Consider the following 26973-nt stretch of genomic DNA (forward strand, 5'->3'; position numbering starts at 1 on the left):
CATAAGCAGGCTGTCCACTCAGCAGTAGATTCTTTGGCCATAGCCACCTAAGAAGCAGGTGGTTTTCTGCACCAACAGTGAGAGTACGGTGGAAAAGGAGGTCAAAGGTATCAAGAATCACCCTATTTTTAGGCTGTCTGTAAACATTGGCTTAGTTGTTGACACTCTAAACATGAAATCCTTGTCCAAAAAGTGGCCAAGTCCAAAGTGGGAGAGAGATCATACTAGTCTATTACCCAAAAAGGGCTACTAAGAAAATACAGGTTACTATTATTTCAAATGCCTATTTTCTTTATTTAAAAAACCTTTATGAGAATAATCACCACACATTTTTAAAATCTCTCCAGTGAAGGTTTGAGAACCAAGCAGGTCGAGTATCAAAAATTAGTAGACTTTATAGTCATAGCTGACACAAAGGAGGAGAGGATATAAGATACTACTGTGCTTATATTTGTTGACTATTTTTTTTAAAGTTTTTGATTCAACAGAGCAAAATATCACCTTAAAGGTCATCCAACAAGATGTCTCTAATGCCTACATTTAAAATAATACAAGATTGTTACAAGGATCTGACAACAGAGATAATCTTTTCAATAACTTGGTTCATATGCTCTTTGTGGAAAGCGTTTAAATCAAGAAACACTAAAAACTTAATTAAGAAGAGACTGACATAACTTTTCAGACTAGAAAAATGCTATCTATGAAATGTATATATTATGATATGCAAGATGATATAGAAACTGAAAAACTGATGTGACAGACACATATCTTAGACAGGTACTGAGGATCCACAATGAAGTGGTCCAAACTGAAGAGAACAAGAGGTGGGTTGGATTATCTGTGGAGGTCTTTTTCTGATTTTTATGCAGTGCTTTTAATGACCAACTAATCACACAACCAGTAAGTATCTGAGACTGGATTTGAAATCAGATCCTCCTGACTCCATGTCCAATGCTCTATCCACTCTGTCATCTGGCTCTCCCTACCATTAAAACACTATTTTACATGCATTTCCATTTACATATTAGATATTCAATAAATCATTTCCATTTTTATGTGAACAAAAAAGATTTTATGATCAATGTGGTCTTTTATTCAACATCCTTTCACATATAACTATAGAATATGGATTTTTCATTTTAAAACAATTTTCTAATAATTTAAAAAGTTAAAATTAAATATTTTCTAACTGTACAAGTTTGCAATTAAAAAAATGTGTTTACTCTAAAGGTAACTAGTTTTATAGACCAACCTAAACATGTAGGCAAAGCATGCGGTAAAAAGTGAGTAAAGTATTAATTCAACAACTCAGGTCATATTTAATGAGGACCTCTGATGTGGAAAACATGTTTGGTGGGCAATTAGGAGCCAAAGATGAAACAAACACAGACCTTTCCTTAAAGGAACTTACAGTCTAATACTGTTAAGTATATACAAAAAAAACATCATACAAGTTCATTGTGATTCCTGCAAAGCAGAGAGATCTAGGCAAGGAGTTATAGGCAACTTCAGAATGACTTCCCAAAACACCCTACCCTAGAGATTTCAGGAAATGTAAGAAATTGTCAAAGAACAAGACTGTCTATTCACAAGTAGTAAAAAGGTCTAGGATAATTTAAGAAAATCTCACAATCTTTCTTACTCTTCACTATTAGACATGAGAATGAAAAATGAATTACTATTCATCAGTCAAGGCACTTGATCCTTCAGCCAGCTAGAACATGCCCCACTCCAGCCAGTGTCAGAGCTCCTGAAATTGCTTTGCTTCTCTACCCCCATTCATGAGTTCTCCTTTTAATTGTCCTCAGATTTTCCTAGTTACAGGAAAAAGGAAGAGAAAAACAAAGCAGGGAACTTGGAGTTGATGAAAGACACAAAGGACAAGCCATCTATGAGACAGTCCTACATCTCAAGTGTATCACTGTCATCCTTGTGGACAGGGGAAAGGGTCTTGCTTGAAATATGTTTAACCGATTTGTAGGCAGCAAAGTAGCACAGTAGTGCCTGGAGTAAGGAAGACCAAGTTTCAAATGCTCTATCAGACACTTACTAGCTGCAACTCTGAGAAAATCACATTAACAGCACCTATTTCTTAGATAAAATGAGATATTTATAAAGTACTTTGCAAATTTTAAAGTACTATTAAAATGCCATATCTCTTCTCTTATGTTTTACTCATCAATTGTAAAAGAGAGGAAACAATGTGCATCTAACAACGTCTCAAAAAGAAAAAATAAAATTTCAGATTAATGTTGCATGCAAATGTAATATTTTTGCCAATAATTATTGTACACCTGTGGCAGAAAAATAGCAATTATATAAAATTACCTTAGTAATTATATATACGCTCTAGAAATATGTGGAATCAATCAAATATGTGGTACCAAAATTCCTGAGGGCAAACAAAAGGATACAAATGATGAAGAATGAAGAGACTCTATTAAAGACTATATGAAATTATATTAGAAAAAATAATCTAGGTATCCTAAAACATATAACTATTCTGAGTGCACACTAGTTAATCAATAAATATTTGCCTGGTGAATAAATAAGTACTCTAAGAAGAATGAACAAAGTACAAGAGTATTTTGTTCAATGCTTTTCCAATGACTTAAAAAAATCATAATGTTCAAAATAATCAATTTTTGAAGATATTTTCAATGAGGTAACAAGAGCTGGAATTGGTTTGGTTAAAGCTCCTACTTTACAGAAGTCAAGTTGACCCATCTCACTAGTGTGGGTACCCCCCTCCCCACCACTGCTGTTCACAAGCCAGTCCTCTATCACTGCAGTCTGCACCTATCTTCACTTCCACTTCTTCCTCTAAGTCTCCCGCCAGCATTTCACTGAAGAGGCTAAAGATGGTCCTCATACAACTGCATGTCCATCAAGCAAGCAAGCACCCCTTCACAGGTTGTGCCTCACTCTTGTCATATGCCATCTTCTCCTCTCCCGACATCCTTTAGGTCGCATCTCCTGTCCAGAATCTTCACAAACAACATGGAACTGCCTCCTCCTCTTACCCTGTTCCCCATATGGGTTAACTGCAAGTTAAATTCTTCAGAGACTGCAGAGGCAGAGCTCTAGGGCACCACTGGAAGAACACTGATAGCAAGATGGCTTTTTCTATGTTGCCAGAGGAATGAGTAGGTCAGTCACTGGATGCAGGAGTGTTTGGAGCAAAGAAGAAGAGAGTAAAATATCAGAAGCCTGAAGAGGTAGGTGAAGGAGGAGGGCTTTGATCACCAAAGAGAGGATTGGATGATAAAGTCTAGAAGTGATAGGAAGTTTATTGAGTGGGGTGTTGGTGGGAAGGGCTAAGGTGAGATAGTCAGGTCTGCTCCTTAGAGAGACTACTTTTGACAGGTGAGTACAGAATGGAATGGGGAAGACTTGTGACAGGAAGTCCAAGAAGCTGACTATTGTAATGGTCCAGGTGGGAAGTGTCCACAACCATCCTCTCTCTGGTCAATCAATTCTGGTGGCTCCCTATTGCCTCCAAGATCTAATATGAAATACTCTTTGACTTTAAAGACTTCAACACACCCTGACCCCTTCCTACCTCTCTAAGATTCTTCTTGCACTCTATCCTGTGTACTCAGATCCGGTGACACTGGCTGCCTGGTCTTTCCTACCTGGAGACATTCCACCTGTCAACTCTGGGCATTTTTACAAGCTGGCCTCTAGGCCTGGAACTCTTTTCCTCTACATCTTTGCATCCTGCTTTCTCTGGCTTCCTTTAAGTCTCACCTAATGCCTAATCTCCCACAAGGCCATTTTCTCAATCCCCTGATGGGTCTCTCCAGTTTAGGTTGTATGTGTGTATATGTACATATAAAATCTTGCTTATTCAAAAATGTCTTTTTCTCATTAGACCATAAGCTCCTTGAGAACAGGGACTATCTTTGGGTTTGTGTCCCTAGTGTTCAGTATAGCACCTGAACACAACAGGCCTTTAATAAATACTACTTGACTGAATTGGGCATGCAATTAAAAACAAAAATAAAAAATAGCCAAACTCTTAAAACTCAAAATAGAAATTCAGAATTAAAGAAGAGATTAACAAAATTGAGAGAAAAAGATCCACTTAACCAACAAAAATGGGAGCTGGATGGGGGTGGTAAGGGACTAATAAAAGAACTAAACAGTTATCTAGTCTGATTTTAAAAGAGAGATAGGGAAACCAAATTATCAACATCACAAATTAAATAGAAGAATTCACAAAAATTGGAGACAAATAGAAGAAACTATCAGAAAACTATTTTGCTCAATTAAACACCAACAAAAATAATAAGTGAAAACTATATTTACAAAGAGATAAAATAATCTGATTAACAGACTAGATTATTTAAATAACCCCATATCAAATAAAAGAAAATAAATGAGACATAAGTGAATTTCCAGAGGGGGAAAAAACTAAGACCAGACATATTTACTAGTAAATCTAATTAAAAATTTAATATAACAATTCATTATATTATGTAAAATATTTGTAAAAATAGGAAAAGGAGGCATCCTTCTAAACTCTCTGATATAATTACAACCTTGATACTTAAACCAGAAAGTAGCATAGCTGAAAAAAATTACAGGTCATTATCTCTAAGGAATTTTAAAGCAAAACCAATAAATATTAGGAAAGAAGATTTAACATTAAAAAGATTATACAATATGACCAGGTTTGATTTTTTTTTTAAACCCTTACCTTCCATCTTGGAGTCAATACTGTGTATTGGCTCCAAGGCAGAAGAGTGGTAAGGACTAGGCAATGGGGGTCAAGTGACTTGCCCAGGGTCACACAGCTAAGAAGTGGCTGAGGCCAGATTTGAATCTAGGATCTCCTGTCTCTAGGCCTGGTTCTCAATCCACTGAGCTACCCAGCTGACCCCCAGGTTCAATTTTTTAACAGAAATGCATTTTACTATAAGAATAAGTATAACAAATTACTAATAAAAGAAATAACAAAAAACACGAGTATAGAGATGTTGAAAAAGTTTTTTTTTTTTAATAAAATCCAACCATCATTTCTGCATTAAAGAAAAAAACAACTAAAGTAAAAAACAGGAATAGATCTTTCTTCAATTTAGTAAGTAGTACAGATCTAAGTTTGAGAGTCAGCATTATATGTAATGGGGAACTAGAGGTTTTTTCATTAAGAGGTAAACCAAGAATGTGTATCATCACTGATATTTAATATAGTTTTAAAAATGTCAGCCCTATCAGTAATATAGAAAAGAAATGTAAGGAATAACCATAAAGACAAAATGAAAACTATTGTCTGTTTTTAGATGATTTGATGGTCTATCTACAAAACAAGGAGTCAGCTAAAATTAGTTGAAACTTAATTACTTCAGCAAAGCTATAGAATATAAAACAATCTAATAAGGAAAAGGAGGAAAAGTAAAGAGATAATCCATTCAGAATAACTACAGAATGTTGAAAATATATGAGAGTCTACCCACCAATATCCACAGTGGAAAAATGAAGTAAAAATACAATTTTAAAACACTCAACAGAAATAGAGGTTTAAACTAATTGCTTAGGTTTTAGGCCATGCTAATAATATATTTCTAACACAATCTAAATTTATTTGGCGCAAAAGCATTGTCTGCTAAAGGATTACTTTAGAGTTAGAAAAAACTAAATTCAACTAGGGGAACAAAAGATCAAGAAGCTCAAGGAAAATAATGGGGGGTTGGAAATAAGGAGTAAAGGACCTAGTAGTACAGATCTCAAATTTTACTACAAAGTAAATTTATAAAAATCACTAAAACTGTTTCATACTGGTTTAAAAATAGAGCACATACAACACACACTCCAAAAGCAAATGAACATAGTTGTAAAAGGTGTGATAAAACTTAAAACCCCACAAGCCACGAGAGAAAGTATTCAACTATTCTAGAAAAACTTCTAAAACTGGTTAAGTCTAACAGAAGTTTGATGCCATACATCAAAAATAGTTTCAAATGAACTAATGATTTAACTATAAAAGATTAATTACATCACAAATAAATTGATGGGGAAAGGAAGTCAATACCTTTAACAACTATCACTAGGTTAAGAGCTCATGACCAAACAAAGGAGAGATGATCACAGAAGGAAAAATGGAAAATTTTATTACATAAAAATAAAGTTTTTGCACTAATAAAACAAATGCAGTTAAATTTAGAAGTGAAATAGAGCAGATAAAATCTTTGCAGCAAAATTCTCTGATAAAAACTTTATATCCAAGATCAGTAGGGAACTGATTTAAATATATATGAACAAGAACCATTCCCCAGTAGACAAATAAATGGTCAATGAACATGAAGAGGCAGTTTTCTTTCTTTTCTTAACCCTTACCTTCTGTCCTAGAATCACTAGTGTGTATTGGTTCTAAGGCAGAAGTGGTAAGGGCTAGGCAATGGGGATTAAGTCACTTGCCCAGGATCATACAACTAGGAAATGTCTGAAACCAAATTTGGACCCAGGACCTCCCATCTCTAGGTCTGGCTCTCAATCCACTGAGCTATCCAGCTGCCCCCTGAACAGGCAGTTTTCAAAAGAAATCCAAAGTATTAACAACCCCATTAAAAATGGTCCAAATCACTAGTAATTAGAGAAATGAAAATTGAAACAATTTGGAAGTTCCATCTTACCTATCAGATTGATAAAGATGGCCAAAAACTAGGAAAATGACAAAAACTAAAAGGAAGTATGAGAAGTCAGGCCCACTAACGCATGTTTATGAGATTGTTAATTGGTTTATCCAAGTTAGAATTTAGAATATACAGCAAATGTTACTAAATCCATTCCCTTTAATCAGCAAATACCACCACCAGAAATATACCCCAAAAGAGATCAAAGAAAGAAGAAAAGGTCCAAGTGTACAATAAAATTGTAGCTCTTATTTTGATAACAAGTAATTTAAAACTAATGAGGTTCCCAAAGATTCGTATGACTAAACAAATATAATGGTATATGTACTTAATGAAATATTATTGCACCATGATAAATGACAAAAAAGGATTGTTTTAGAATATCTTGAAAAGATTTGCATAAATTGATACCAAGTAAAAAAAAGCAGAACAAGCAGAACTGTTACAAAGAAAAACATATTTAAAAGACTTAACTCTAATGACCAATGATGATATAAGAAGACTAATGATGCAACATGCTACCCATTTCCTGATAGACTAAAGGTAACAGATCAAAGATGTAGAATAAAACATACATTATAGGAATTTGTTTTATTTTAATATGCCTATTTGATAAAGGGAAAATAATTTAAAATTTTTCTTTTTTCTAACAAGGCAGATAGCAGTTAAAGGGAGAAAGCAATAGGGTTGCCACAAAAGCTTAAAATTTTTAAGGTTACCTTTAAAAATGCATACGCATGCAAAGAAAAGGCCAGAAGGAAACAGATAAGACTAGCTATGAAAATTACATGTTGAATTTATTATACACTTGTATGGAAAAATGTTACACTTAATATTTAGTTTAATGTGTAGTTTTTTCTCTTCTGGTTTGTACAAGGAAATATTCATTTTACTTGTTAAATTCAGAATAAAAAATTAATTACTATACAATCCCCCAAAACATACTAGCCCACTCTTACTTCTGTTAAATTTTGAAGTGTTGTCTGAATTATATGTAGCCATAAACTAATTCCATAGCTTGTCCACCCAACTGCTTATCACACTCAAAATTCTAGTAATTTTATGAATTTGGAAGTTTTCTTGAATGAGGTAGATTACAAACCAGTCTTCGTTTGCTCATCCTTGGGAATCTTTGTCTATGTCTTCCCATGAGTTCATCATGAGGGGGTTCACCTAACATGCAGAAGGTCTCCCTCACTTTCTAACATTTCAAGGATATCAAATGGAACATCTGAACGGCATTTCTGTGATCAAAATATATGCCCAACCCATCTGCTTTTATTTATTTCCTTGATGACATAATTTATTCCTGTTCTACTTTGAACTTCTCAATGTTGCAGCTCAATCACAACCAATATATGAGTTCTTTGTTCTGTGTGTGAGACTCATTTTCAATTGTTGTTTTCCATGTCTTGAAGTCATACAATACTAGTATAACTAAGGATGTTGCTATTAAGATTTGTTTCTGGGAGAAGTTTGGGATTATTATAAGAGTCCTGCTGTTTCCTGAAGGTAAGCCAAGCCTATTTTCTTCATCATGTTGAACAGAAAACTCTCAAATGCACATTATCTGGTAAGAAGCGTGTCTTCATCTACTTGATTTTTCACATGTAAACGGACAGGTCAAACTCTTCTCTGGGGTTTTAAATCTAGGAGATTCTACAATATACCAGGGCTTGATGCTACCAATACAACAATGTCTGCAAACAGAATAATCTCAAGGACTTCCCCATCCATAGGTAAACTATGTTCAACTTAGAATACATTTGACCTTCAGCACTGTGGTAAACGTCTTTATCAAGCAAACATCAACCTGCTATTTTATCTCTTACCTGACATTTATGGTCATGGGGGGGGGGTGTCACTGAGTAAAGTTATCTTTTACCATCTTACAAGGAATTTTGCATAATGTAGAGATACCCATTGGAGACACCTTGTTGGAAGAAATTCTTGAAGGTATCATTTTGCTATGCAAATTTCTTTTTGCAATAAATATAAATTAAAGCACAGTGGGATCTAGCATTTCTGTATCTTTCTGTTGGATGGGTGAGGGAAAACAGGTATTGTAGCTGATAGAATACCAACCCTGAAGACAGGAAAATTCAACTTCATGATTTCAAATCCAGCCTCAGGCACTTACTAGCTGGGTGACCCCAAGAAGTCATTTAACACTAGTAACACCGAGTTTTCTTTGAAAAATGAGCTGATGGAAATAGAAAACCATTCTGGTGCCTGTGTCAAGAAAACCTCAAATGGGGTCACAAAGTGTAAGAAATAATTAAACAACTACAAATATGTGGTCTACTTTTGAAGATTGTTTGGGAAAGTCTGTCTATTCCTTGTTAAAAACTTCATAAAAAATGCCCATGAGGCATATATGTAAAGGATTCTTCTAAAACTGTTCTATGGACAATAAACATAAGGTCAATAATTGCTGATGTTCTCTCTATCCCCCTTTTTCTTTTAAAAGTCTGTTTTTTACATGCTTTTTAGTATATCTCTTCTCACTTCCCCTGCAGCCCATATCTCATCAATCAGTCTCTATACATCTTTGCAACTGTGTTGCCTTCAGCATGGATCTCTTCATGTACAAATATTCTAAATGACTGCTTTTCTTTTGTTTTATTTAATATAAACATTACTTAAATCTGAAAGGACAATCAAGATTATATTAGAATTCAAGTGTAGCAGCTCTACTGTCTTTGAGAATGAAAAGCTTATTATTAAAAAAGTTGTGAATCATTTCCACTTTCTTTCATCTGTTTACATTCTGAAACACCCTTAGGATGACTTAATTTGTACCTTTAACCAAGCTTTCTTGTTATATCCACCACTGCTTTTTGTTTCATGGAAAAATCAACTCATAGTTTTCCAACATTCTTTCTCAAAGACAACAACTTGCATTTGTATAGTGGCTTAAGATTTGCAAAGTGCCTCACAATCATCCTCACATTTTATACTCTCAACAGCCCTGGAAGGTAAATGTTAGTATTATATTCATTTTGTAAATGAAGAAACTGAGACAGAGTTTAAATGATTTGACTAGTATCACACAGTCAGCAAGTGTCTGAGGCGAGATTTAAACTGCCTTCCTGACTTCAGGTCTGGCACTATGCTATCTATTATGCTATCTAATGAGTTTATACTATAAATAGGTGTTCCCCAAGGTTGCCATCTCTCTCCCCTTAGTAATTCAGTTAAGTGTTTTCTGACTAAGGCATTTTGAGACTCTTTTGGACACCTTGTTATAGAAACTAATTTACATTTATTAAAATATCTATCTATAAGTTATATGTAGATGTATAAATTATAATTTATTTCAATGCCCTTTCTTCCATTCAAATCCTATCTTTCAAATTTCAAATCAAATTTCAAATCCTAGATCAATAACTAATTAAATAAGTCAGAATTGGGTTGGTTTAATAGCAAGCTCATATTTGCTTCTCATTTTTATTATTACTTTAATACTGAACTTTGATCTAATAAGGTAATGATCTGGTTGTATACATATAGTTGACAGGAATGAGTTGTACTTTAGTCATTTTTCTAACGGTTAAAATATAATGAATTTCATTTTAGTAATATTATTCAGTGCCTATAAGATCTGCTGATTCTTCTGTCAAAAATATGTTGTATGGGCATAAGGCTTTTGTGCAATCTCTAAGTCTCTAGGCTCTCATTTCTTATTCCTGACTCATGTTTTTCAATATATTTCTCATCATCCTCACATATTCTCTCTTTTTTAATAAAATCATCAAATATCAACTTATATGCTTACTTAATTTGCAGAATCTTATGGAGTACTTTATAGAATTCCTCTTCCTATTTATCTTCTGCAACAGAAGGTAGATAAATTTTTTATGGTGGCCTTGTCACGAGAACTACAATATAAAATTTCCACTAATCACTTTGTCTCTCCAAAGAGTACTGCTAACCATCCTCTCATTTAGTTATAGCAAGAATGTTTAGATTTATGTGAGTCAATCCCTACATAAATATCTCCACTTATTGATCAGTGTATAGCTTATCACATTTAGAATATCAACAGCCAAGTTCAAGTTCATGGATGATCAAAAAAACTTTTTTACTCAAAGTAACCTCTGCCCCTTTCCTGCCACTCTACCATTCACTACAGAAGGGAGAAAACAACCCTGAGGGGCATTCTGTGTTTTTCTTTGTTTCAGGGTTGCCATAACCAAGTAGCCAGCCTAGTGTTGATGAGCCTCTCCATATTTAGCAAGGCTGTTCCTCAAAAAGCAGCCAGTCTATTTTACAGACCATACTCAAAGCCTTCCCAATATGGCAGAGTCTGACAGAGCATGTGCTTTGTTGGCACAGCCTTCAAGAACCCAGAGTCACCTCCACGCCATTCTGTGGCATCAAAGTAGTAATTTGTGGACATTTGTGAAGACATTCTTCATCCACTTGGTTTTTCCTGTATGGATAGTTAGTCTGAACTCTTTGGAATGATTATAGATCTCATTTAGGATGCTCTGCAATGTTCCAAGGCTTGATGTAGTCAGCACAATGTTATCCGCAAACAGGAGCATCTGGAGGGGATGATCAATAATAATAGCTGACATTTATATATTGCTTTAAATTTTATAAAGCACTTCTATATACATTATCTTCTTTGAGCCTCACAACAATCCTGTGAGATAACTATTATATATATGTAATATCATTTTATTGATAAGAAAATGTGAGGTTAAGAATGATTAAATAAATTGTCCATATTTATACAGCTACTAGTTATCAAAAAGGATTCAATTCCAGGACAACTATGCCTTCAAATCCATCCTTCTATCCATTATCCTACATTTTCCCTTTAATATCTAGTCATCTTAGCATCTCTTCTGTATCTATAAATCATCATTGAACAATTTCCCTAGGAAATATATATATATTTTTCAGGGACAGATTTAATTCTTATTATCTAATATATATATATATCTATGCATATCTGTGAACTGGGTGCCAAGTATGCTAAGTATCAAAATAGAAACAGGAACAAGATAGTCCTTGTCCTTAAGGAGTACATAGTTTACTAGGAGAGATTAGATGAAAAGACAAATAATGCAAAAAAAAGAGCTCAAGTACCATAAAAGTGGTGCAAACTAATTACTGGCTAGATCAAAGGAAGCAAAGATTATATTCATTTGGGAAAAGTAAACTGGTTTTGTGAATGAAGGGACCACTGAAGCTGACTGTGTGAACCTAGGAGAGGTCAGGAAGACTGGCTATGATTGGAGACAGAGAGACAGAGCTGTAGGGAGATATCTCCACATAAAGAGAGGGAGGGAAAAGGGGACAAGAAGCAAAGGGGGAAGGGAAGGGAAAGGAGAAGGGAGGAAGAGGAGAAATAAAGAGAATGAATTAGAAAAGAGGTCCAGACCTGTAACTTGGCTGGCTACAAGGAACTCCAGGTAATCACGCTCCCTCTGTCAAGGTACACTGGAAGAAGCTCTGTAACTCATTGCCTTTAAATGACATACTGAAGAATATCACTCTTGGGGGGGGGGTGGTTTGAGACAGGGAAAAAGGACCTAATTGTACAAAAATATTTCTAGCAGCTCTTTTTGTAGTGATGAAGAATTGAAAATTGAAAGGGTGTCCATCAATTGGGGAATGGCTGAACAAATTTACAGTAAGTGATTGTGTTGAAATAGTATTGCACTTTAAGAAATGAAGAACAGGATGAGTTCAGAAAAACCTGGAAAGAATTATATGAAGTGAAGTGAGCAGAGCCAGGAGAACACTATATACAGTAACAGAAATACTGCACCATGATCAACTGAAAAGGAAACTATTATCAGAAAACAAGGCTTTAAGATGACTTCAAGGGATTCATGATTTTAAAAATGCTATCCAAAAGCCAAAGAAGGAACTGTTGGGATCTTATTGCAGATCAAAGCACACCATCTTTCACTTTATTTCCTTCATGAGTTTTTTTTATATTTGATGAGTCTTCTGTCATGGAATGGAGAATATGGCAATCAACTGCATGAAAACATCATAGGCTTAACTTATATTAGATTTTTTACCACCTTTGGGGGAGGGGAAGAAGAGAATCTGGATTGCAAAATGTCAGAAAACAATTGTCAGAAATTGTTTCTATATGTAATTGAAAAAAATTGAAAATCCAAAATGGAGGCAAGAGTTTTAAAAGTCTTCAGAATTAAGTTTCAATACTGTAAATGCTAGCCTGGGATTTAAGGACCTCTCTCTACTACTGGTCTCCAACTTACCTTGTTGGCCTTACTTCGTACAACTGCTTTATATATTCTACATTCCAACAAAAGAGACTCCAAGTTGTACCCTCAACTCCACATGACATTCACACGACCTTCATGTGCCTTCATGTGACTCAATGCTGCCTATATTGGATGCTTCCCAAATGCCCCTCGCCCTCACCTCTGGTTTTCTTTCTCTCTGATCCTTTTTTTTTTTCCTCTACTTCCTACCATGCCTTCTACTTACCTCTATACATATGAATCTTATCAGGAATAATTTAACAGTTCACATTTAGATAGTGCTTTAATATTTGCAAAGGTCTTTATAAGTTTTCTCATTTGGTACTTAAAAATTATCCCCAGTGAAGTACTATTAAGAATTATTTTCCTAATTTTATAAATGTGAAATATGAAGATCGGAGAGATTTTCATTTGCCCAAACTCATATAAGTAAAAAGGATCAGAGCCTCAAATTGAATGAAGATCTTTCCAACTCCAGCATTCTTTTTGGCACATCAGTCAAGCACTGGCAAGAAGCCTGGTGTGATGGAAAAGGCCTTAAGTCTGTTCCTTTGTATAGGACCCTCTCAAGTCCTTCATCTGTAAAATGAGGAGATGGACCAGATAGCCACTGAGGTTCCTTCTAATTATAAATGTAAGATCTAAATTTTCATCAATAATCTTCTAACCACCCAATCTTTTGTGACCTTTCTGCTATATTGGGCACTGTGGATCACTCTCCTCTTAGAGGCTCTCTCTCTTTTTACTGACCTCTGGTGATATTATTGCCTCCTGGTTCTCCTCTTACTCTTTATGACCTCATCATTGTAGTCTCCTTTGCAGGTTCATCACCCATATTATGCCCTTAAGTATTGTTTTCCCTGCAGGATTAGCCCTGGGCACTTTCTCTGTACACACTCTCTCAGTGGCCTCATCAATTCCTGTCAGGTTACTTTTCATCACACTCTGGGTGAATCACAAAATAGCACCCATTTATTGATCCAGCTCCAGTATCTCACCTAAGCTCCAGGTCCCATATCACTAATCCCATCCTAAACATGTTGCACTGGGATCTACATAAGCATCTCAAACTCAACAAGCCTATAAAGGAACTCACTCCTCTATTGAACTGCCTTCTTTCTGATGAGGCTATGGCCATTCCACCAATATCTCAAGTTTCTAACCTCAACCTTACTCTTGACTCATCTCCTCTCACCTATACTCCTATCAGTCATCAGATCTTGTCTTTTTCTACCTCTGCAGTATCTCCTGAGTGATATTTTGTCCTAACTCATAAAGTCACCACCTTACAACAGGCCCTTATGAGCACTCACCTGGACTATCACGACAGTTTCCTGATTGGTCTCTTCCAACTCTAATTCATCTTCCACACAACTAACAGTGATTTTCCTTACTTGCAGATCTGACCATGTTACTCCCTCACTTAGTTAAGTCCAGGAGCTTCTTATAGCCTCTGATATCAAATACAACTTCTCTGTTCACCTTTCCAACCTCCTTACATTACCATTCTTCCTCAAACACTACAGTCTAGCCTCACTGGTCTTCTCTATCTTCCTCCTTCCAACATTCCATTTCTTTTCTCCATGCTTTATTTAGCCTGGCCTGGAATATGTTTCATCCTCACAGTCACCTTGTGGAATCTCTCATTTCTCTTAAGACTCTGCTTAAGTTCCACATTCTACATGAAGCCTTCCCTACTCCCCAATGGTATACTCCCTCTCTAGCTTATATTTAACTATCTTGTGTTTCTTCAGCATATATTATTCTGTGTTTACTTAAATATATACATATTGTCTCTCTCTGAGAGACTGTAAGCGTCTTTCGTGCCTCTGAATCCCCAATGCCTAGAATAGAGCTTGGCGAATAGGAAGCACACAATGAATACTTGCTGGCTGATAGAGATGCCTTAAGGATGCAGAATCTTTCTTATTTGTCTTCATATCCCCAATGTGCCTTGCATATAGTAGACAATCAACAAATATGTATTGAATTGAACTGAATTCATAACATCTAAAGGAGAGTAAGATGACAAGAGAATGAAATAAAAGATACACAGTTCTCCATCTGTATCAGCTGAGTATCTTTGAGATATACCAAGAACTCTGAAGAAGAGTAGGATCACAGGTGTTCTTAGATATAGACTATCTGAAAAGTGCCTATTTAGGAAATCTTAATCTTGAGAACTTTAGAGGAAGGATATGAGTTTAATTTAATTAATCAATTAATTTATTTTTATTTTATATTATATATAACTAAATATTAGTTAATTATATAAAACATATAGTTATATATTTATTTCTGAAAAAAATGGATCTTAATGTCCTAATATGAACAGACACTGAAGCAATGGAGCCAGAGCAAAGAAGACATGAAACAAACACAGGAACAAATAAGAAGGAAAAGAAACCTCTTTGGGGATCTCATAGCAAGATGGATTTCCAAACTTCTGGACAGAGGATATACATGCTAATGGCTAACCATGCAAAACTAGAGAAAAAGGTCAGGAGTCCACCATGGCCTATAAGAGGATGAGGAAAGAAGTAGGGGATATCAATATATGTCTAGAAGTGATGTTCAGTGTCAGATAGATCCATGCAAAGAAAAAGAGAGCTGAACTGAATTCAGGATTTCATAATGATTCTGTCTTTTTGGGAGGAGCTCATTACCTGGCAAATAAATCATGGCATGATGAAATTTCAAAGTTGCTCTGCATCCCTGAGGTCAGAGTAAAGGAGTGGGGAGACGGGGATAAGTACTAACACTTTACCCAATAAAAAGGGAAAAGAAAAAGACATCAATAACTACTAACAAATCTGCCCATTTTTCTTATCTCTATAAAAACTTGATGAGAATGATCACATATATTAAAACAGGAACAGGCATGCTTTTGTATTTGATTTCCAACAACAGACTATATACCCATTAATACAACTGACTACAAGGTATAAAAGATATATAAGGATTATAATCTATTGTTTGTTGAGTTCAAAGAAGCATCTAACGTCTTTATAATGCAGCCTTAAATTTTTTTCAAATAAAGGGACTCCCACATTATATTAGTATCACATATAAAAGTCTATAGTAGTCATGCCCATGGAGAAAACTTTGTTCAACGATATACTGGGTATCAATATCAAATATAAAGCAGAAGTAATATGCTCACCAATAAGGTGTTCAGTGTCCTGGAGGATGTTCTATGCAGGGTCCAAATAAAAGAGGGATTACCTATTGATGGCAAAGACCATGGAGATAACTTTGTTCAATAATCCACTGAGTACAAACATAAAATACAAACTAGGAGGACATATGCTCTTCCCTAAGATGTTCACTGGGGTCCTGGAGAGTATTCTATACAGAACCCAAATAAAATAAGGATTAACTATTATTAGAAATTCTCTTTAAAAGCTCATTTTTTTGGATGAGCTGATGCTAACCACATTGAGCCGCCAAATTGTATGGGGATATGATACAAGGTAATTTCAAAGAAACTGAACTAGCCACACATACTTGGATAAAAAAGTCTATTGCCCACATTATGACATTTAGTTGGTAAGACAAATCAAATTTTCCATCAATATAAATATCTTAGGTTGGAACTGCAAATGAACAATGAGATGGAGTGAAAAATTGAATGGGAAGAAGAAAGGCTGGAAAACATTTTAGAAACTGCTGAAATTTCAATGATCCCAAGTTGATCAATGCAAGCAAATACCTATCAGTATCCTCTTAAGGACACTATAAGGTTGTGAATTCTAGAAGATCATAACTGTAGAAGAATAAAAATTTTAAGTGACTTAAAGGGGATAGAGAAATGTATGATGGGTACAGTACATTGTGAATTATGGCTTTCATGCAGAAAATGGCATAAAAGACATCATCTAATGAAGTATATGATTGGAAAAGTAGGTGGGACAATAATATAGGGAAGAGAAGATAATAGGCAGAAGACACAGAATAGAGGAATTTTTATAGAGGAATTCTGGAAAGAAGCAGAAAGATGAGGAAGTCGGTATAGTTGTAAACTGCAAAGACAGAGGGCAGAGCCATGCTCAAACATGCATTCAAAGTTCCAATGAAGTCTTGAAGCAATGCTATCCCAATGCTATTAAATGAGCTTAATGTAATCACTATCTTCAATTTTTCTTTTATTTAAATAAACTAGGCAGCCATTCTCCTGACACATGACTCCTGGAGATCTCCCAGGCTGACTCAGCAGGCTGTTACTGGAAGAACACTGGGTATGAGACTCAAATCTCCACTCTGTTGTTTGCTATCTCTGGGATCTTGAGAAGGTCCTTTAGTATTCCTGGCCCTCATTCTCTTCAAATGCAAAATGATGGGAGTTGGATAGAATGATCTCTCAGCCATGCCCTGACACTCAAAACTAGAAGCTTCATGATGATTCAAAAGAACCAAGTTCAATAGAAATGCTACTACTTTAGGAAAGAACAAAAGTCACTTATTGGAATCTAGGCATAGACAGTATGTAATATTAATGCCTGTATATCCAGAATGAATGTGATGTCACAGTTAATTTTTTGTTACTTGTCAACTGCCTGTACCATATATTGGATATATACTGGGATCACTAATTGTCAAAAGATTATCAAATATAGCATAAAATTACAATGAATTCAACAACATTTATAAAGCAGTTATTATGTCCTAGGCACTGTGATAATGAATGTAGTTTCCTAGTTTCATAGATGTATGGAAGATTCAAATTACTGGAGCTTCCCATGTTTGGATTTCAGATAAATGGGATTTAATAGTATTTGAGGGTCCTACATCTAAATTTCAATGGTTATATGCTCAATTTTGAACTAGTTTATCATTTTATACAAAGGTTTTCTATCACCTTTTAGACTATAATCCCTTGTATGTTTCATCTCTAAATGCCTTGTTTCTGTTTTGGTTGTGCTCCTTATTTATCTAAGTACCTGTTGTCTCCCTCAGTACAAGGAAAGTTCCTTTAAGAATAGGAATCACAAAATCAAGAAACTTTGAAAGCTGGAAGAGACCTTAGGGGACATGTAGTCTAATCCACACATACAAAAAAAATTCTATAATATACAGGTAAAATGTCAGCTTTTACTTAAAGACCTCCAAAGAAGGGGGACCCCTTAAGTCAGCCCATTCCCCTTTAGGCAAGCTCTCTATATTGGGAAGTTTTTTTTTTCTGACAATCATGCTTAAATTGGCCTCTTTATACCTTTCTCCTACTGTTTCTAGTTCAACTCTCTGGGGCCAAAGAGAACAAATCAAATCCTTCCTCTATACAACAGCCTTTCACATCTATAATGAAGATTTCCATAAATGTGGTTCTTGACCTTCCCTTTTCCAGGCTCTGATGTCCAGTTCCCTCAATAGATCTTCATAAGTCAATTATTTCATTGCTTATATTGGAATCTCTAGGGCTCAGCACAGGATAAGCTCTTTATAAATGTAATAAATCAGATGTCTGATTCTATCATTCATCTTGTCACCTCTTACGTACAAGGAATTTAATACTCAATTTCTGTTGAAAAATGGAATGTGCAGTGGGTATACAGCTATTGCCTTGGTCCAGGTAATCATTATTTCTTTTCCCAGGTTGCTACAAGACTCCCTCCTTGCTCTTTCTGCTTCAGCTTGCTACCCACTCCAGTCCATTTGACACACTGCAATCAAAGAGCCTTTTCTTTAAACATAAATCTATATAACTCTTCAACTCAATTAACTCCAAGGGTTCTCTGGTGCTTGCAGAATTAAATACAAACTTCTCTATTTAGCTTTTAAAGGTCTTCACAGGCTGCCTCTATCATTTTTTTTCAGGATCACTGAGTATCACCTTGCCCTCCCAGACTCTGCAACCCAGCCAAACAAGCCTTCTATTACCATTATCTATCTCTGGATATTTGCACTAGCTAACTGCCTGGCCTGAAATGCACTCCCTCTTCAAATCTGCATCATAAAATCTTTCCTTTTCAAGATGTAGCTCAAACACCATCTTCTACATTAAGGATTCTTACTTAACCTAAGGTCTGTGAACTGGTTTTAATACAGTGTGTTTCATTTGTACTATGTATTTTAATTTATGCATTTAAAAACATTATTCTGAGAAGGGATCCTTTTTCTATATGAAAAACCTTTCTTTTTAATTTGATGTAGTCAAAATTATTTATTTTACATTTTGTGACTCTTTCTAAGTCTTGCTTGGTTTTAAAATCTTTCCCTTCCCAAAGGTCTGACATTTATACTATTCTGTGTTCACCTAATTTTCTTATAGTTTCCTTCTTTATGTTCAAGTCATTCACCCATTTTGAATTTATCTTGGTGTAGGGTGTGAAGTGTTGATCCAAACCTAATCTCTCCCACACTGTCTTCTAATTTTCCCAGCAGTTTTTATCAAATAGTGGATTTTGTCCCAAAAGCTGGGATCTTTGGGTTTATCATATACTGTCTTGCTGAGGTCACTTGCCCCAAGTCTATTCCTGATCCTCCTTTCTGTCTCTTAGCCAGTACCAAATTGTTTGATGACTGCTGCTTTGTAATATAGTTGGAAATCTGGGACTGCAACGCCCCCTTCCTTTGTATTTTTTTCATTATTTCCCTGGATATCCTCGATCCTTTGTTCTTCCAAATGAACTTTGTTATGGTTTTTCCTAATTCAGTAAAAATGTTTTTGGAAGTTCAATGGGTATGGCACTAAATAGATAAATAAGTATGGGTAGGATGGTCATTTTTATTATATTGGCCTGTCCTACCCATGAGCAGTTAATGTTTTTCCAATTGCTCAAGTCTAGTTTTAGTTGTGTGGAGAGTGTTTTGTAGTTGTGTTCATATAGCTCCTGTGTTTGTCTCAGGAGATAGATTCCCAAGTATTTTATTTTGTCTAAGGTGATTTTGAATGGGATTTCTTTTTCTTGTTCTTTCTGCTGAGCTGTGTTGGAAATATATAGAAATGCTGATGACTTATGCGGGTTTATTTTGTATCCTGCAACTTTGCTATTGTTGTTGATTATTTCGACTAGCTTTTTGGTTGAATCTCTAGGATTCTTTAAGTAGACCATCATGTCATCCACAAAGAGTGATAACTTGGTCTCCTCCTTGCCTATTTTAATGCCTTCAATTTCTTTTTCTTCTCTAATTGCTACTGCTAGTGTTTCTAGTACAATGTCAAATAATAGAGGTGATAATGGGCATCCTTGTTTCACTCCTGATCTCATTGGGAATGCATCTAGTTTATCCCCATTGCAGATGATGTTGGCTGATGGTTTTAGATATATACTGTTTTTGTACAAACAAAACCAATGTAACTAAAATCAGAAGGGAAGCAACAAATTGGGAAACAATCTTTATGAAAACCTCTGACAAAGATTTAATTACTCAAATTTACAAAGAACTAAATCAATTGTACAAAAAATCAAGCCATTCTCCAATTGATAAATGGGCAAGGGACATGGATAGGCAGTTTTCAGATAAAGAAATCAAAACTATTAATAAGCACATGAAAAAGTGTTCTAAATCTCTTATAATCAGAGAGATGCAAATCAAAACAAGTCTGAGGTATCACCTCATACCTAGCAGATTGGCTAACATGACAGCAAAGGAAAGTAATGAATGCTGGAGGGGATGTGGCAAAGTAGGGACATTACTTCATTGCTGGTGGGGTTGTGAATTGCTTCAACCATTCTGGAGGGCAATTTAGAACTATGCCCAAAGGGTGATAAAAGACTGTCTGCCCTTTGATCCAGCCATAGCACTGCTGGGTTTGTACCCCAAAGAAATAATAAGTAAAAAGACTTGTACAAGAATATTCATAGCTGCGCTCTTTGTGGTGGGAAAAAATTGGAAAATGGGGGATGCCCTTCAATTGGGGAATGGCTGAACAAACTGTGGTATATGTTGGTGATGGAATACTATTGTGCTAAAAGGAATAATAAAGTGGAGGAATTCCATGGAGACTGGAACGACCTCCAGGAAGTGATGCAGAGCGAGAGGAGCAGAACCAGGAGAACATTGTACACAGAGACTAATACACTGTGGTATAATCGAACGTAATGGACTTCTCCATTAATGTCAATGCAATATCCCTGAACAATCTGCAGGGATCTAGGAGAAAAAACACTATTCACAAGCAGAGGACAAACTGTGGGAGTAAAAACACTGAGGAAAAGCAACTGCCTGACTACAGGGGTTGAGGAGATATGACTGAGTAGAGACTCTAAATGAACACTCTAATGTAAATACCAACAACATGGAAACGGGTTCGAATCAAGAACACATGTGATACCCAGTGGAACTGCGCGTCGGCTATGGGAGAGGTGGTGGGAGGGGGCAGGGAGGAAAAGAAAATGATCTTTGTCTCCAATGAATAATGTTTGGAAATGACCAAATAAAATAATATTTAAAAGAAAAAGAAAAAAGAAAAGAAAAAACTTTCTTGATCATACCTTCTTCTAGTGTCCTCTCTCCCAAACTCCAATGGATCTAACTTCTTCATATTTATTTGTGTATATATTCTATATACTCTACACATATTTATTCATGCCCTTGTTTCTTCCTCATTTAGAATGGAATACCCTTGGAGGTAAGGATATTTTCATTCTTTGTCTTTGCATCACCCAGTGGTACTTAATGTTTGCTAACTAGATTGTTGATTGACATAAAATAGATTAAAGCTGTCTTAACTGTTTTGAGGGTGCTAATTACCAAACATAATATGATTCCCCCAATAAGGGTTGAAATAAAATGTAGCCAAATAAAAATATGTTAATGCACAATTGGTCTCAACATATAAAATTAACTGAATTTAGTCTAATCATAAAATAGGAATCAGAATCACATTATTTCAAAACCTAAGGAACCTGAGACATCATCTAGTCCAATCTCCTCAAGTTATGGGTTAAAAAAATCTACTATCCAAAGGGAAGTGACTTGCATGAGGTCACTCAGAAACAAGAACTGAAAAACTGCCTTACTCTCAAGTACAGAGCTTTTCTATCCCATGATGCTGCTGCTTTTCACATAACTGCTTTTCTATCTAACATTCCAAGTATTATGTTACAATGTAAATTCCTTCAATAGCCACAATGGTTTTTCCCCCTTACACAGCAGAAATCGTCTATGGAACTATTAGAAATAATATGAAGGAAATAAGAGTTATTCTATTCTTTCATAATGGTTATCTGAAATAATATACATTACATACATATGCCAAAGGCCTTTCCCCAAACTGAAGGAAGTTTTATCACAATTATCTAAAGAATATTTTATAACTAATGGAAATTGTTTCTGTTTTTCCCAGTTCAAAATTAAAACTTTCAATTAGAATTTCTACTTTTTCTAAGCATCCCTGGCTTTATAGATACTAAATGTGATCTGGTGAATTAATAAAGACTCATTTTCCCATTGATTTCCCTAATAAAAATTTTTGATCCATTTTCAAATTGACATATGAGTCTGAGCTGAAAACTTTTGGCAAGGAAGAAATTATATTGCTTACTAGTCCTATAAATGCTGGAAACTATGATGCCCTGGGAACGCCTTCCCAGTAGATGTTTCATGTCTCTACCATTCAAAGGACTTTTCTTGATTTCAGGATCTCTGTTCTGCCACCATCACTTTCCCCCTTCTCAACCATAAGAAATTCCCATGCAGCTCACTCTTAATTAGCAATGCAAAGACACTACCTCACTGGGCCTCTGTTTTCCCATCTGTAAATTGAAGGAATTATATGAGTAAGACTGGCATACTGGGAAGAGTACAGGATGAGGAGTAAGGAGGCCTGGATAGGAGGTACACTTTGATCCCTTACGGGCAGGGGAAATACTGATGATCAATATGGACTTTGCCTTAATAAGGAATAACAAGTCCTTCCTGGACACAATGTTCCAGGACAATGAGGTGACAACAGGTCAGGTAGTTGGGAAGCAATGAAGATGATCAGAAGTGGTTATGCTCTCCATGCTCTGGGGCCTTTCTCCCTTCCTACAAGAATGCCCTTGCTGTTGTTGGGTCAAAGCCATAATCCATGGTAGCATATAAAATGCCCTGCCAGGATGTTTTCAAGATGCCAAGAAACCTCACTTGAAGTGCCTCCCACCAATGACCATACTCCATCTCCTGACCTGTGGGGAAAGAGGTGATAACCATAATAGTCCTAATTGTAAAGTGATAACTTGTTTCTAAAAACCACAGCCTAGGAAAGTTCTACCATCCAGAAGAATCTCTTGCTACTAAATGGACTACAAAGTTTCCCTGCCATGAAGAATAGAAATGGCCCATGAGGCCTGCATTTTAGTCCACAATGAAGATTATGCACATGTAGATTTTTAATGAGAAATTTTCTAAAATAGTTTTAAGAAAAGAGGTGAATAAAAATTAATTTAGTGTTTCTATAAATTTTGCATGCTGGCTATTAGTATCATTTGTCTAGCTAAATAAGATGCTAATGACAAGTTTTAAAACTCCAAAATTCCATAATTCTCTAAAACCATAACTAATCTCTATTTGGATATTATTTTAATTCCTTTGTGAACATCATATCTTAAATTACTCTTTAGGAAAAACAAGAGAAATCATACAATCTGACTTTTATTTATATTAAAAGGAATTTAGAATTATGTTCATGTAGTTTCTGAGTTTGTTTTGGCAGGTATACTCCCAGGAATTTTTTCTGTTTGTGGTTATTTTATTTTATTTTATTTTTTAAAATCCTCATCTTCCATTTTAGAATCAATACTGTGTACTGGTTTAAAGGCAGAAGAACAGTTAAGGCTAAGCAATGGAGGTTAAGTGATTTGCCCAGGGTCACACAGGTAGGAAGTGTCTGAGGTCAAATTTGAACCTAGGACCTGTCCAATGAGCTATCCAACTACTCCCTTTGAGGTTATTTTAAGTGGGGTATCTCTTTCTAATGTCTTCTTGCAGGGTTTTGTTGATGATATACAGAAATGAAGATAATTTCTGTGGGTTTATTTTACATCCTGCTACTTAGCTAAAATTGATAAGTTTCAGTGAATTTTTTGCACAATCGCTAGGATTTTTCATATAAGCCATCTTATCATCTGGAAAAAGAGATAGCTTTGTTATCTCTTTGTCCATTTTAATTCCTTTGGTTTCTTTTTCTTCTCTTATTGTGATTGTTGGCATTTCTAATACAGAATTAAATGATATTGGTGATGAGCATCCTTGTTTCATTCCCAGACTTATAGGAAAGGCTTCAAGTTATCTCTGGGGCAGATGATATCTGCTAATGGTTTTAGGTGCATGCTTCTTATCATTCTAAGGAAAAATCCACTTATATCTATGTTTTCAGATGTTTTTAATAAGAATGAGGGTTGTATTTTGTCAAAAACTTTTTCTGCATTTATTGATATTTAATCTTAACATGATTTATTACTTTTGTTGTTGATGTAATTAATATTTCTTCTTATAGTAAACTACCCCTGAAAGCCTGGTATAAAATCCTGTTTGGTCATACTATATCATTTTTCTGATAGAGTGTTGTAGTCTCCTAATTAGCATTTTATTTATGATTTTGCCTCCATATAAATTAATGAAACGGGTCTATCATTTTCTTTCTCTTTTTCATATTTATTTAATAAAAGGAGTTTAACAAAATTATTTTACCAATTATTCTGAATAAATTATTTAATACTGGAATGAAATGATTCTTTTGTTTTTCAAGTTCATTTAGCCTGTTCAATTTCTTTTCTAAAATAGTTCTAGATATTCTAGTTCTTCCTCTGAGCCTAGGCAGTATATGTTTTTAAAATATTCTTTCATGTCATTTAAATTGTTAAATTTGTTCACATATAATTGGGCAAAATTACAAAATTTACACAACCAAACACATGGTATGTAAACTGAAGTCCAATGAAAATAATCTTACCTGTGTAAAAAGAATGAACTGAGCAAACTGCCAAGGAAGCATGAAAGCGACATTAGACACAAAGAGTGCAATGTAGTCTCTCCTACTATTCTCTCGAGACCTTAAAATAGAGAAGGCCAACACATTTAGGCAGAAAATCTTTCTCTTATTCACATATATGCAGCCAGAAGGAACTCCAAAACTTACAAACTGAACAAATGCCAGAGCTTCTCTCTAATCCTGCTCTGTCCTGTTCTTCCTCTTCCCCAACTCCCTTTTTTCTTCCAATGCCTATTTGAAACTTCCTATTCTTTGATTCCATTATGATCTTCCATTTACTCTGACTGGGCTTGATACAGAAATATGCAGGCTCTCATTCTTTGCTGCACAGTATCCTTTACCTTGAAAAGTTGACAGATACTCTCAGGAATCCAGACTATCACTTCAAGGAAGTGGTCACTTGAAGGAGAGGTCACTTTGCCCTGACTAGAGTCAAACCTTGCTGGTTATGAGAATGTAGATAATTCAAGGAGTCACAAAAGACCTCCTTCTTTAATGATCCTCTTCCCTCTGAAAATACACTGATTCTAGTTTTCTCTATAAGCTCCACTGTCTTAACTGCTAAAACATCTGTTTCTTTTATATATAAGGTTTCAATGTGAAACAGACTTTTTGGAAAGACAAGTATAAGTTTTAATTTCTAGTCTATCTTCCCTGCAATTGTTGTAGTTCTGGCTCTTGACAACTTTCCTTCCTACCCAGACTCAAACTTTTGGTCAGACACTTCAATAACCCTAAAAGGCCTGACTTTGAATTTAGGCTTAATATTCAACACACTATCACAGCTCAATGTCTTCATAAAAGGAGAGATTGGTAAATTGCTGTTTGAAGATCCTCTGTGCCGATAAATACTATAAAGCATATCTCCTTAACTTTTTTTCTCTTTCCACTAATCTCCACTCCAAAATCCATATCCCCTGTTCCTGGCTCTGAAGAAAGTGACAAAAATGTTCTCCATTACAAATGCAAACTTGTGTTAACTGATCTTCAATACTCCACAGCAAGTGTCCTCTCATAGATCTCATAGATGGATCTATCCATCTTTGAAGTCTCTTCAATTGGGCCAAAGTGAAAATGGTGTGTAATTTGGAATCAGAAAACCTGAGTTCAAGCTCTGACGCTTCTACTCTTCAAGCTCCATTTTCTCACTTGTTTAATGAAGGAGCTGGACAATATAATCTCTAAAGTCCCTTCCAAATCTATCTCTAGGATGCTCCATTTTTCTATTCTATCCCCTTCCCAACTCAGAGGTAAATATAATCTCCTACTGTCAGCAACATTACAACTCAATCTGAACTCCCTCCACCCATCATCTTCTTTCACTTAAGAATCTTCTATTTCCTTCTTCCCCCTTTTTCTTCTCTGAAGCTTACAAACATACTTAGCCTGCTCTGAGCTATGAGATGTTCACTATTGACTTGGTATCATCTCAACCATTCATTCCCTTCTACTGCAACTCTCTGGGGAAAGTTATCTACATCTCATGCCTCCATAGCCTCAACATCTACTCCTTCCTCAAACTCTTTTAATTTAGAATATTTTTGGTTGCTATTCTTTACTCACTTGGTTTCAATGATATTGTATTCTAAGGATTATTCTCCTACATATGACTGCTCATTCTGTCTTTTTTGCTTGCTCTTCAGTCTCCTTCTCCCCTTTCAAGTTGGGTGTCCTTCTCAAGGGTCTATCTTTGGGTCCTTTCACCTTTCTAAACTCCCTGCCCTTCTGTGAACTCATCTGTACAGGTCTGTGGAAACTCCAGATATCTATTTTATTTAACTTATCTAAGATTTTATTCATCTCCTTTATTATTTATTTTTTGGTTAGACTCTCCAGATATCTATCTTAATCAACTTAGCTAAGGTTCAATTCATCTCCTTAACTTCTTTCTTATTTATTTTTTGGTTAAACTTATCTAGTTCTGAGAGGTACAAATTAAATTCTGCAACTATTATTACTTTTATCTAGTTCTATCTATCTCACTTAGCTTTTTCTTTAAAAATCTGGGTGCTATAACAGTGCATACAAGTCCAATATTAATAATGCTTAAATAATTAATATTAATAATTCATAGAACCTCAACATAATATAATTACCCTGTTCATCCATTCCAATTATTATTTATTTTAGCACCAAATCTGTCAAATCATGCCTTCTACCTCTACCT

At 35.3% G+C, this 26973-nt stretch overlaps 1 protein-coding gene across 6 annotated transcripts in view; it reads right to left on the reverse strand.

Moving 5' to 3' along the window:
* Window positions 1-26973, reverse strand: part of LOC100012477 (probable C-mannosyltransferase DPY19L2) — a 205195-nt gene that overhangs the window by 94108 nt on the left and 84114 nt on the right. For 5 of the 6 annotated variants that reach the window (XM_007499954.3, XM_016424414.2, XM_007499956.3 and 2 more), the window contains one exon: window positions 24768-24867. The exons of the other annotated variant lie outside the window; for it this stretch is intronic. In XM_007499954.3, coding sequence (XP_007500016.1) covers window positions 24768-24867 — 100 coding nt within the window. The remainder of the gene's footprint in view (window positions 1-24767; window positions 24868-26973) is intronic. 6 annotated transcript variants of the gene reach the window in all.

The sequence above is a fragment of the Monodelphis domestica genome, chromosome 7, assembly GCF_027887165.1.
Source record: "Monodelphis domestica isolate mMonDom1 chromosome 7, mMonDom1.pri, whole genome shotgun sequence".
In the NCBI taxonomy this organism is placed as follows: Eukaryota; Metazoa; Chordata; class Mammalia; order Didelphimorphia; family Didelphidae; genus Monodelphis; species Monodelphis domestica.